Source organism: Phocoena phocoena, chromosome 6, assembly GCF_963924675.1.
Source record: "Phocoena phocoena chromosome 6, mPhoPho1.1, whole genome shotgun sequence".
In the NCBI taxonomy this organism is placed as follows: Eukaryota; Metazoa; Chordata; class Mammalia; order Artiodactyla; family Phocoenidae; genus Phocoena; species Phocoena phocoena.
Window position 1 is genome coordinate 12,905,573 of NC_089224.1, and position 12,682 is coordinate 12,918,254.

Consider the following 12,682-nt stretch of genomic DNA (forward strand, 5'->3'; position numbering starts at 1 on the left):
GAATGACTTGTGGGAGAAAAGGAGAGACACAAAAGCAGGTAGTCGCCTATATAACCCTTGGGAAAGGATATGGCAGATTTCAGTGAGGTGGAAGCAAACCCTAAATGCTCCAACATTTTAAGAGACTCAGATTTGGGCACTAAAACCTACCCTTGAACATTTTCCAGGACCATCAGATGCAGAACTTCCTGGAAGGCAAAGCTTTCTTAGTTTTACAATAACAGTGCATAGATTCTTAAGCTGCTTATGGGGCCTACGTGCTCCTGGGTTTTGACGCATGACAGGTGATTCACGAGGTCCCTAGGGACAGAGTTTGGTGAAAGAGAATGGCCCAGCCAAATCAAGAACGGCATCGAATGTGTTAAGGCTCCGCTGTGAGCCTCAAAATGTTTGCTAGTGAAATACTGCCCTGGGCCATAACCATCCCTCTTGGCATACGTTTCAGATGGGACAAGCATTGCCCTCAATGGAATAAAGTGATGTAGGGTAGATGTAGCAAGCATCACTGGCCTTTGAGATGAAGAGAAATTTGGTTGTAAAGCAGGTTAATGACCTTTGGGCTTCCTGATAACCTAAAAGGCAGGATAAAAAAATTGCCACTTGATTTCTGTACATATTCAACTAGTTTTTGAAAAACAAGCCCTAAAAGGTGTCCACCCTAAGCCAAACTTGCCAAAATATGCCAGCAGACATGCCCTTTGGCATACGGCTCCACTTACGCCAGTTAGAATTTTTTTTTTTTATTGCCAGAATAATCATTTTGGTACCCTTGAGTTGTATAATAAAAGTTGATCAACTCTTCAAGGCCCTATCTCGAATCTCATTTCCTTGATGAAACTGTTACTGCCTTCAGTTCGGGTTAATTTCCTTACCTTTGGACTCCTAGAGGATACAGTGGCCACATAATTCAGCCCTCAATCATGTATTACCACATAGTAATATCTCCTAATTATGTGTAGTGTTTGTTCTGCTTTATCAGTTGCATGGTAAACGCCTTGAGGTAATGACAGTGTTTTCTGTAGGCTTCCATTGCGTGTGGCATGGTGCCTGGAAGATCACAAAATAACTCTGACTCACTGAAACACAGCGCTGTCTGGTGACTTACGAATGTATCTTCTCGGGACTTATGTCATTAATGCCACAGCCCCCTCCCTTGCTGTGAGCAACTCCAGAACGCCCCACATCTGTCTCAGCAGCAATCAGCTTTGCGTTCTCTCGTTTGCTACTTGATACTCAAGTGAACAGAAAATGTAACCTTGGGGAATATGAAACACCAGCGATTGCTAAGAATGCTGGGAATTCCTTAAAAAAAAAAAAGGATGACAAAATCCATACTTACGGGGTAGGTAGGTGTTTAAAGGTAATTTTGGAGACTCTGAAGTCTAGTAACAAAGAAAAATCCGGGCTTTCAACCTGGCTTGAAAATGTAATGTGTGCCAAGAATAAAGAGGTAGGGAGAAACAATTTGCAGTAGCCAATTTGCTTGTTCTTTGCCTGGGTTGAATTACGGAGGCTTAGGCTAATTGTTTCATCAGATTCCCCTTGTCGAATGTGAGAACTCACCAGTGTTTAAAAACATCAATGGAGTATTTCTTCTCACGATATGGTCTCCAAACCTGATTGCCCACCACAACCAGAAGTCTGTCTTGATTTTCTCCGTCCCTTTAGTGGTCTCTGTGTTTCTTTCCTCCTTCCACAGGTGGAAAATAAAATCCCACATAATAGTTACGCTTTGGGAAAGCTGAAATAACATATATAGCAACTGAACAGTTATAAGGGAAAAGCACATCATGAATTTCATTCCATTTCCAGATGTAAAATGTCATAAAGAATTTTTTTCCATACTTGGCAAAATAACAGGGATTTTCGAGGCCATTTTATTTAGCTTGGTGTACGCATGTTTGTAAGTAGGTATCGGAGTCTTCCACGTCGAGTGGGCTGTAAATGCTACCTGTTGTAACTTTACTGAGATTAAACTACCAAACGCCCCATCTTCAGTTAGAAGGTACACGATCCTCATTGAAATGGAGGGGAAATGTGTCTGACTAATGGTAGAATTGGGTGTGTTTTCAAAGCAACAACCCTGATCCATACAGGGAGGTTTCCAACCAACGTGATTATTCTCTAGCAAGTACAGACACCGGGATTCTCGCCTGTTTCAAAGAGCAGATGATTTAGTCATTCCACACCCTTTGCATTCTGACTTCTCTTTTCCTTTTACCCTCCTGTATGAGGCTTAGGGTCTTTGTAGGAACACCTGGGTATGAGCTGAGAAAGCCTGGCTGGCAGTAGTATCCAAGCTGGTCATTCCTCTGATTCAACTAAGTCATACAGCTAGAGCTTTGAGAAGGATGGATTTTTTTTTTTTTTAAAAGTGTGATGTTGCAAAGAGCCAGAGACATTTTGGAGAGAGGCGTAAAAATAACCCAGTGGTGGGAATAAATCAGGGTGGTAGAAGTCCTCCTGCCACAGGCTGTCATTCTGATGCCAAAGAAACAGCTCCTCTATTGGAAAATTAGTTGTACAGGCAGATGAACGGATGTGTCCACCGAAAGGGTAACTCCCACTGTGGCCTTTTATAGGCAGGAAAGAGCTCTTTACAACTCAGCTCCTGCTTTGTATAAATTATTAGAGTGGGGGACATGGGAGTGCTTTGGGGTAATGAGAAGGAAAATATAATTTGAGGAAGCCAATCCGTTTTCTTGAGTACTCTGAGCGGGCTGCTCACACAGTTGTAGCTTTTGTTCTTAAAACTTTCTTGTAGTTTTCAAGGGGACATACAAACTTTTTACTCACGTTTCGACTTCTGTATAATCAGCGAAAACTGCAGTTTAATTGGACGATTCAAAAGGGAACCTACGCTGTCACGCACCAATTGGTCTGCGTTTATTGATCTGGCCTCACCAAAAATTAGAGATCACGCTAAACAAAATGAGGAATGGCAAAGCGTGACAAACTACTTTCGCTTAAAAAAATGCAAGCAATTTCGATAGATCCTTACTTCTCCTTTCTTGACACCTTGAATGAAAGCTACCGTGTCATAAGTAATATTTGCGTGAATATGATTGGTTGTTGCTTTTGCGTTGAGTTGAAGCGTACCAGTCGAGGAGAGCTCTAGTCTACAATGGCTTAGTTTTCAGATCCGCAGACTCTCCTACTGGAGCTTTGAGCTGAAATACAGATACACCAACTTTGAGAAACAAATGAAAGCTGTCACCAGTGTCAACAGCAAAAGCTGGGGGTCCATCCCACACAAATTATGGACATCTGTATTCCTAACTGGCATCCTTTCGGGCTGTGCCAGCAGAGTGGCAGTGCCAAGAGAGTCTGACAGCTGTATAAAACACTAGGTATCAGGTTTAGGTGATAGGAGACACTGATGAGACAGAGAAGTCTTTTTGGATGGAATACTCTCCATATGTTTATTATAATACTCGAGATTTTTAGTTTCAGGTACCTCAAACTAAAATACTAATGGTATTTTGTCAATACCAAATTCGCTACTTCTAAAACAGATCAGTTTCTGATCTCAGGAGAACAAGTGGTATTGATGAGTCTGTGATCAGAAGATCATTGGCAAAGATGCCTACAAATAGTTAACAAGGTAATGGTAAGAAATGTTGACCTTGATTTGTTTAGCTAAGATGTAAAGATTTTTGAAGGTCAAAGGTGTCCTTGTGTAGTGTTTTGGAGTCTAACTGTGTCTGACCCTCTAACATTAAGCTGCTGTGGCCTGCAGTTTTGAAGAGTGAAGCAAACCAGGGGGAAAGAGAGAAGGGGGAGAGAACAGGAAATGGAGTGAGGTGTTTCAGGAAGTTGTCAGGGGCTGACTGATTGATTCCAGATGGAAAAGGTCAGCCTTCGTGACCCAGGAAATACTCACTGGGGGAAAGAAGTTGGCTTGTGGAAGGGGAAGGCCTGGGAGGGAGACGATGCTGGAATGCACAGTCTACTTCCTTCAGTCTTCAAACATTCAGAAACTTTAACTTCTCTGAATAGAATAATATCAGTGTTGTCGTCATGCATCAGAAAACAGTGAAGGAAGTTAAATCCAAAGCTTTGAACGCACCAAGTGTATCTTCACCTCCATAATGCAGTTCACTCTTCCAGAAGGAGAGTGAGTGTATGGAAAAGTCAATATTTGTGTGTGTCTCCATGTATAAGAAAAACAACCATTCCTAAAGAAAAGAACAACCACCAAACATGTCTGGTTTCACGTGGTGGAGTTTCAAATCCTTTACATTTTATAAATTCAGTTAAATTGGCAGGCTCTCTTAGATCCCTCAAAGTCTAAGATATTTGGAATATTAAAAACGGGAACTTGCCTCATATCTATATATATACAGGCACACGCACATACATTTGGACATAATTTAAAATCTTGTAATAAATTTTGCAGACACTGAAATAATTCAGGTTAATTCCCTTGCTGTCATGAGAGGCCAGCGCTAGCCAGCAAGAGATTAAAATTTATTTCCATTGTTAATAGAAAATAATGAAGTGCATCTGAACCACCAGGGTATGTCATTCGGGAAATGTTCTCTTTGGAACCAAGTCTCACTCCACCCAAATGGAGAATGATGAAATCAGCTGGCTCAAGAAAGCCCCATATTTTGTGGCAGGAATGCACGAGGAGCGTTCAAGTACAGTATAACAAGGAGCTTGTGGAATGAATTAACGTGGTCTCGGAGAGAACGCTCTTCACATCCACATAATCTTCACACAGGCTGAGGTTCCCCTCCTTGCGCCTAGCACAGCTCGTTAGCAGTTAAAGCCCGAAGCACCCTCTCGTTTTCGGTTTTTTCCAGGGATGACAGCTATGTCTTTTTTTTTTTTTTTTAACTTGTGTGTTGAAGGACGGGAACAGTGTTCCTGATCAAGGGACCAGCAAGTATTAAGCTGAGGAGTGGATGTGGTATTTTATGCATATAAACTAAGGCATACTCTTTCTTTGGTCTTACCTGACTAATGTGATGAAATCAGCATCCTTCCAGTTACAAAGCCAAAGACTAAGAGCGATTTTGGAGCCTACCTTCTTTGCCACCCCTGCATCTTAACAGCTACGTCTTTGAAAATCCATTCACGCACACAATTTATAAAAGTGATCCGATTCCTCTTTTTTTTTTACTCCGCTTTGTCCTATTATTTTCTGCGGGTAAGCAGAAACAGAGGTGATTGCTTTCAGCCTTCGTGTCCATCTTAACCCCAGGACTAGGAGACTCAGCCCCTCTCTCTCTTTGACTGTGATTCCATCCTGTGCTCTGCTGAGAGGCCCTGATAAGAGCTTGTGCCTCGTGCCCTTGCAGGGAGTGATGGATGTCTCTGTCTTACGGTTGCCACCGCAGGATAGGAACTTTCTGGAAGGCCTTTCCCCAGACTCTTAACATGGACACAATTGAAAACAGACCTGGAGCTAGACAGGCTGCATCCCTGACTTGTGAGCAATTACACTGATATAATTTTCTGAATGACAACGGAGTTTCCTTTAAATTCATTCTGGTGTCACAGCGAGGCGGGGACACCGAATCGGTAGTGCCTTCACAAGTGAGGAGCTGAAGTGTGGGAGAGAGACTAGCCAACCAGGAACACATTGTTCTGTGGTCTTAGAATCTCCAGGGCCTGACATAATAATACCCAATACATACCCGGAGCTCAGTGAATGCTTTTGAGTTGATAACTACAGCCATTTATGTCCATGTAAAAATTCCTGTGTGCCACTGTTATGCCATGGCACCAGGCTAGGTGAAATACTTTGTGGACCCATGATTTTAGGGGTTCTCCCAAACCCTTATTATATTACAATATATATAAAAATTCTTTTTAGAGATATCATCTGAAATCCTATTTAAGGTTAAAAAAATTCAGGAGAGTGTCGCCTTGGCAAGGGGTAGAGGGTACGGTGGACTGAAAAGGGGCACCAGATAACTTTCTGGGGAGATAGAAATGTTCTGTATTGTGATATGGTGTGGACTACCTAGTTGTATCCCTTGGTCAAATTCGGGCAGCTAAGATTTGTACATTTCAACACATGTACATTTCACTCTAACAAAAGGGGGTTCATTATATTTATTTTGTTTACTTGAAATAATTCATAGTAAAAAAAAACTTTAAGTGCTGTCCAGTGAATCTTCTTTCATGTTAAGAGGTAAGGCAGGGTCAAGTTTTGTCCCCACTTTGTTTAATAAGTAAGGAAGGGATGGCAGAAAAATTCCAAGTAGAGTATCAGTGAATTTAATTTGGGAGTGGACAGGAAGAGCCATTTTTAGACACAGCTCTTCATTATATATCTATTCAATGCCTTTCCTCGGGTCTATACATACACATGAATATGTATGTAACAAGTTCCTTTCTCAAAAAAAAAAATGCCATGTGTAACTAACAAGTAGACTGGTATCTAGGATGACTCACCTTCCTGGGTCAGTAAGTAGGTGGTGGATGTGCCCAAGTCAATGCATTTCTGCTGTGCTTTCCCACCGTTCCACCTGATCGCCACCTCTTTGAACTTCTCCTGCACCCTGATCTTCGGCACACACATAGCAGCCAATATGACCTCATTCTGTGTGCTACTTGTTTTGCTTGTTTGCCATGTTTCTCCAACCTGAAAGTAAGCTCTTTGAGGGTAGGGACTGTGCCTTGTAACTTCTGTGGTTACCGAGCCCCTGAGTCCCCCTTGCTGGAGCCTCCCCTCCAGAGCTTAGACTATGGGAGGGGCTCAATGAGTAATATCCTCTGTCCTATCGACTGGCCAAACAAGGCAGGGGCGAGGCAACTAGGATGGGAACTCATCCATAAATGCTTTACATTTATTTTCTCATTTTATCCTTATTTGATCTCATTCAGTCCTCAAGATAGGCATTGTTGTGTATGTTTTACAGATAAGAAAAGTGGACATCCGAAAAGGTTAAGTATAATTCGTCAAAGGTTCTAAGTTAGGAAGTAGCAGGCATGGAATTTGAGTTCCGTTTTGTTGGACTTTACATCATGCCCTTCCACTACTCCACACCCATCTCTTCCCTTTCGTCTGGTTAGATGCTAAATGTCCTACATTTTCAACACTGAATTCCGAAACCTTACCTTCTCACCCAAGGTCTGAGCATCTCCGCCGCTGCTCTCCAGCATGGGGGACACCAGGTACATCAGGACATCAGGCAGCATGTCCATACCCCAGCGTTACTTTGGCACACGTCAGATGTTCAAGAACCCATTCCCGAGAAATGAGAAATGACCTCCCAGCTGGTGTTTCCGTCTTAGCTTCCTGACCACACACAATCTGCTCCTTGACTGCAGCCCGAAGGGTCACCTGGGAATGATCATCCAAGTCCTTTGATAGAGATGAGTTTCCTAGAACCAGTCAGTCAGATTGCCAGCTTCCACACTTCGTCACCTGGGCATAGTTGGAGCACAAATACGTGACAGCACATGGGCGAAAGGCGGCCTCTTTTTCCATGACGCTCTGCTATTGTTACAGGAAAAGGCTAACCCGTTGAGATGCCAGGAGCATGGCTCATCCCAAAGTTCTGGTCCGTCTCTTGTTAGCCATGCGGAAGTCTGGCAAAAGAGTTTTGCAACTTTTAGGACTTTCTGAGAAATTAACTCAACCCCCCCCCCCCTTTATCCTTGAAATCTGCAGGTCGTGTTGTCAACAACGGTGAACGTGGATGGACACGTGCTGGCTGTTTCCGACAACATGTTTGTTCATAACAACTCAAAGCACGGGCGGAGAGCGAGAAGGCTGGACCCATCGGAAGGTAGGGCTCTCTGCTGTCCAGGCTGAGCCTGGCAGACAAATGATGTTCTCCACAAATTTCCTTGTTTGAGTTTCAAATTGATGTCTCTGAGTAGGAGTGGAGAAAGTACACAAGACCATGTGGATTTAAAAATGAAGCTGTAAACAGTGACTTCTGCCTGCTTTCATGTAAGCCCCACACATCTCCCAGCCAATGTTCAGGCCCCCGTGCCTCACCGGCCCTTTCATTCAGTTCTGTGGGTTTTTCTTTTTTTTCTGTTTTTGCTAGAGGGGCATTTCAGGCAAATGTAGGCCTATGACATCTTAGTTAAACAGGAACATTACCGTGCCAGACGTGTATGAATAAGTGTCAGATGTGCCCTTAAACAGATTGTGGGCAAAACAAAACAATGTGCAGAATGAAACTGACACTAATTGATTTTTGTTTGCTTGGACAAGAAGGAATCATGGTCTGCTCTGGGTAGTTTTCCAAGGGCGTTCAAGTAATTAGAAATACTGGTAACTGTTAAACTTCAAGTTGTCCAAGAAAATAAAGTATATCGAGGAAGATAACTGACAAACCTAAGTAAATCCCATCTACATTCTTTTTTCCCCACTCCTCAACTCATCAGTGTACAACTCAACTCTTGTAATATAGAATGAATGGCTAAATGGGGCTCCTATTTTAGTGTGATGTCTTGCTGTATACTGCCCACCAGACCCCACCCCATCTTGGCCCTTAAAATGTGTCTTGTGTCGTTTCAAACAGGAATTAATGAACTGAAAGAAAATGATTGAATCAGTAAAGAATTTGGAGTGGTGTTAATTCTCCCACAGTGGGCACTGAAAGGGGAGAAGAAAATCCCAGGGTTCAGAACTAGGAACCCATCCAGTTTCTTTTGACTGATTGGATGTGATTGACTAGCTGTTCAAAGGGGGTTCATGTTTTTGGAGTCCTGCCAAAGTTCTCCTCCACCTTTGACCCTGTCAACTTTGGAAATGGAGTGATGGATTGACTTTAGTTATGGCCTGAAAACCATATTGGGTTCCTGTTGGGATGTAAAGTCCAGAGGCCTTGAACATATGGAAGAAGGAGGGAAAATCCTTCCTACAAAGTTAGGAAAGTGATTAGAAATTGTCTCTTGATAGAGATGAAAAAAACCTTCAACTCTGATAGATTTTGCTTTCTCCTCTCTCTAGCACATTAACAGACCTTGTAGATCTTAACATCTCGGGACAGAGGAGGTGGGGAGAGAAAAGGGATTTACACATTTGTAGTGTGACCAACTTATAAAAATATGGTGAAAACAACAGAGTTTTAAAAGCACCTTTTGCACAATTAGCCATTTTCATATGTAGTGGTCAACTCATTAGGCTTTAATGACCTGGTGAAAACCAACAACAAGTTAGGGAATGATGGCAAGTCAGCAAAGCTCAACTTGAACTTCTGAGATGACCAAGAGCAGCCAGCCCCCAAACTCCAAACTTCAACCACCAAAGGGCAAACCTGATTCCTTCTTTCCTATCTTCTTAGCTACTCCATGCATCAAAGCCATTAGCCCGAGTGAAGGCTGGACCACCGGAGGAGCCATGGTCATCATCATTGGGGACAACTTCTTTGATGGCCTCCAAGTGGTGTTTGGGACTATGCTTGTATGGAGTGAGGTAGGCAAAGGCAACTCGCTTCCCTGATTTTCTTTGCCCCAAAGGTTGTTTTGATCTGGGGAAGCTAGTAATTCTGCAGTGCCAGCAACATGAACACACGCTATTGAGTACCTATTATAAGTGGGGCACCAGGATTAAAAGACATGGAAGCCACAATTTACTGCAGGCATGGATCCCTTAAAAAGATAAATATTCACTGCAGTACTGTTTATAATTCTGAAAAATTAGAAACTGGCTAATAGGAGAATGGTTCAATGATGAAGTGTCATCATTTATTTAAAAATTTTATTTGAAATATTTTTAATGATACAGGAAAAGGGAACACATGCTATAATGCTAAGTGAAAGAAAACCAGGACAACAGTATCTATGGATGTAAGATCTAATTATATAACACACAACCATAGAAAAGTACTGGAAACATGCCAAAGATTAATAACGGTTGTCTCTGGGTTATGCAATGTTAACATTTTTCTCTTTATTTTTCTGTAATTTCCAATTTTTCTACTGTGATAATGAGAAAAACAGCAAAACGAGTTACAAAAAGATATGTAACAGTGCTGAGTTTGTAATGGAAATCGCCAGATCAATTTGTGAGGTCATGGCAGTGTAGGAATGAGACAAGGGAATGATGACAGGGACGGGGGTTGAGGGGGGGCACCAGAGGTGAGAGGGACTTGAGCTGGGCTTATAGGAAGGGAAGCGTACACAGGTTGGGTTGAAAGGAAATTCCAGGGTGAGGGAGAGAAACACATGAGACACAGGGACAGGGCATTCAAAGCATCTGGGGGGTCATGAGTGCACCAGTTTGCCCTGGATGGGGGAGGGGGTAGCAGCAGGAGATGGTCTTGTGCTCAGTATCTCTCTGATAACTTGTATAATAGGTATTTTATTTCTCTGCCTGTTCATTCCTCAGCTAATAACTCCTCACGCCATCAGAGTGCAGACTCCTCCTCGGCACATTCCTGGAGTAGTAGAAGTGACATTATCTTATAAATCCAAACAGTTCTGCAAAGGAGCTCCAGGGAGGTTCATTTACACAGGTGGGTGAGAAAATGATTCCAAGGGAGACTGGCTCTTGGTTCACCTTTGCTCTAGTTCCTACTCTTTACACTTTATAATCATTCTAACTCTTCTAGGTCTTTCTGCTGGTGTGGGAAGTGTGGACTGGGTGACAGGCATTGAAAGGGGACATGTGAACCTGATTCTAAATTTGTATTTTATGTAAGCAATTTCTGCAGTCTGGGAGACGGTCATGGCACCTCATTTCAGGAGTCCATCCTTATGAATTTAATTCAGCTGGAACCATGCTAGAATAGATTTTTATCCAGGCAAATCAGATTAAAAAATTCAACAAAGTTGCTGGCTATAACTAAATTATCTTGAAAAGGATTCAAGAAAGTTGCCTAATGATGCTGCAGAGTGATTCAAATTATTTAAAAATTTTATGAAAGTAGAAATTATCTAATTGGTTCGATATTTGTTGAATGCCTACATTGTATCTACTACTTTTTTCCAGGTTAAAGGGACAACGACATAGAGAACACGGTCCCTATTTGGAAATTTAGAAACTATTGGAAGAGGCAATGGTGTATTGCACAGAACACCAGGAGAATTAGGGTGTTCAAAAATGCTTAGTATTTCCAGGGAATGGAATACGAGTTTCAGGAAGAGTGACTTTAATGTGGACTAGAGTAGTGGGATGAGGTTTCAGGGAGGAGATGAAACTGAAGACCGTTTTTAAGGATGGGGAGGATTTGGATAGGTAAAGAGAAAAAGGAAGAGACTTTCAACTACGGGACTCCTACGTGCAAAGGTGCAAAGGGTGACGTGTGCTTGTATCTGGAGGAGAGGAGGCTGGTTCAACAGCTGTGGGGATCCGTTTAGGTAGAACTTATACCAGAACTTAGCTGAGATGAGCCAGGCACGGCAGGGAAGGAAACCATAAAACAGCTCAAAAGTTCTGTATGGTGCCTAAAACAGGGTCACGTGATATTAAACAAGGTCACGTGACGAAAAGCCTGGGGGAATAGACGGAAAAAAAGACGTAAAGCAGGGTCACGTGAAGTAAAGCCTGGGGAACTGACGTAAAGTTCACGTTCATAGAGACAGAGAGTCGAATGGTGGTAACCAGAGCTGGGGGGGCGGGGGCAATTGTTGTTTAACGGGTACAGAGTTTTAGTTTCGCAAGAGGCAGAAGTTCTGGAGGTTGGCTGCGCAGCAAAGTGAATGTACTTAACGCTACCGAACTGCGCATTTACAGGTGGGTTAAAAGGGTAAATTTTGTTACGTGTATTTTACCGCAGTTTTAAAAAATGAAAAAAAGGCCTTGTATGGGAGTAGGACTTAATTTGGCAAGATTTAGGATGACACTGAAGGTTCCTATGTGAGGGAGAGTAACTCAAAGCTGTTATCTTAGGAAAAACGAATGCTGTTGATATATAAAGACTGAGTCAGGGGAACAGCTGAGGGCAGGGAGATCAACTAGAATATTGTTGTTTTGAAGAGAAGATAAGGGGAAAGAAAGAAATATAGAAATCAAGAAACTATATCAAACATATTATGAATTTCTAATAATATTATTTTATAGTGTATTCTTTCTCATTTGGACTTAACCTCCTGTTCTTGTTTAAGCGTAAATGTCGGGTTAGGTATCAGTTAGGAGTAGGTGGAAGAGGGTGATTTTTAGGTATATATTTAACATTTTGCCTTTGCGGTTTTCTCTCTGTGATAGGCACATCTTGGTTGAGTTACCTTTTTTTGTGGATCTATGGAAGACTCTATTGCAGTTGCAATAAAATATTTACTATTCTAGCTCCAAAGGGACATAGGTTTTGAATCATTTAAATGAGCATTTATTACATGCCTACCATGGGCTGGCACAGCTCTGGGCTCTGGGATATAGAAGTGGGCAAGATAAAGCCCCCCATCTTAATAAAGCTTGCATTCTAGAGGGGGAGACAGACAACAAGAACATACATGATATAATTTCAGATAGTGACAAGGACAGGATAGAGAATGAGGGAGGGTCTCTCTGAGGAAGGGGCATTGAGCAGAGACATGTATCGCAGGTGTGGAAATCTGTCTGCCTCCGTCCTTATCTTTTTGACCTCCTGTCCTCTCCATTCACATTTCCTCTGTCCCTGGACCTCCTCGGGGCTGGGTTTTCTGTTTGGTTCACCAGTGTTAGCTAGGATAGCACCTGGCAGTCAATGAATTGGGGGCAAGTGTCTCAGGTAGAGAACAGATGACAGCCTGAGAGGTGGGGATAAGCCTGATTTTAAAAAAAAGG

At 42.4% G+C, this 12,682-nt stretch overlaps 1 protein-coding gene across 6 annotated transcripts in view; it reads left to right on the forward strand.

Moving 5' to 3' along the window:
* The window catches only part of EBF2 (EBF transcription factor 2), a 191,834-nt gene that overhangs the window by 143,955 nt on the left and 35,197 nt on the right, over positions 1 to 12,682 (forward strand). For 4 of the 6 annotated variants that reach the window (XM_065879344.1, XM_065879345.1, XM_065879348.1 and 1 more), the window contains 3 exons: positions 7,631 to 7,748; positions 9,261 to 9,391; positions 10,307 to 10,433. In XM_065879344.1, coding sequence (XP_065735416.1) covers positions 7,631 to 7,748; positions 9,261 to 9,391; positions 10,307 to 10,433 — 376 coding nt within the window. Of the gene's footprint in view, positions 1 to 7,630; positions 7,753 to 9,246; positions 9,392 to 10,306; positions 10,434 to 12,682 lie in introns of all 6 variants that reach the window. The other 2 variants (XM_065879342.1, XM_065879347.1) reach the window with 1 other exon arrangement.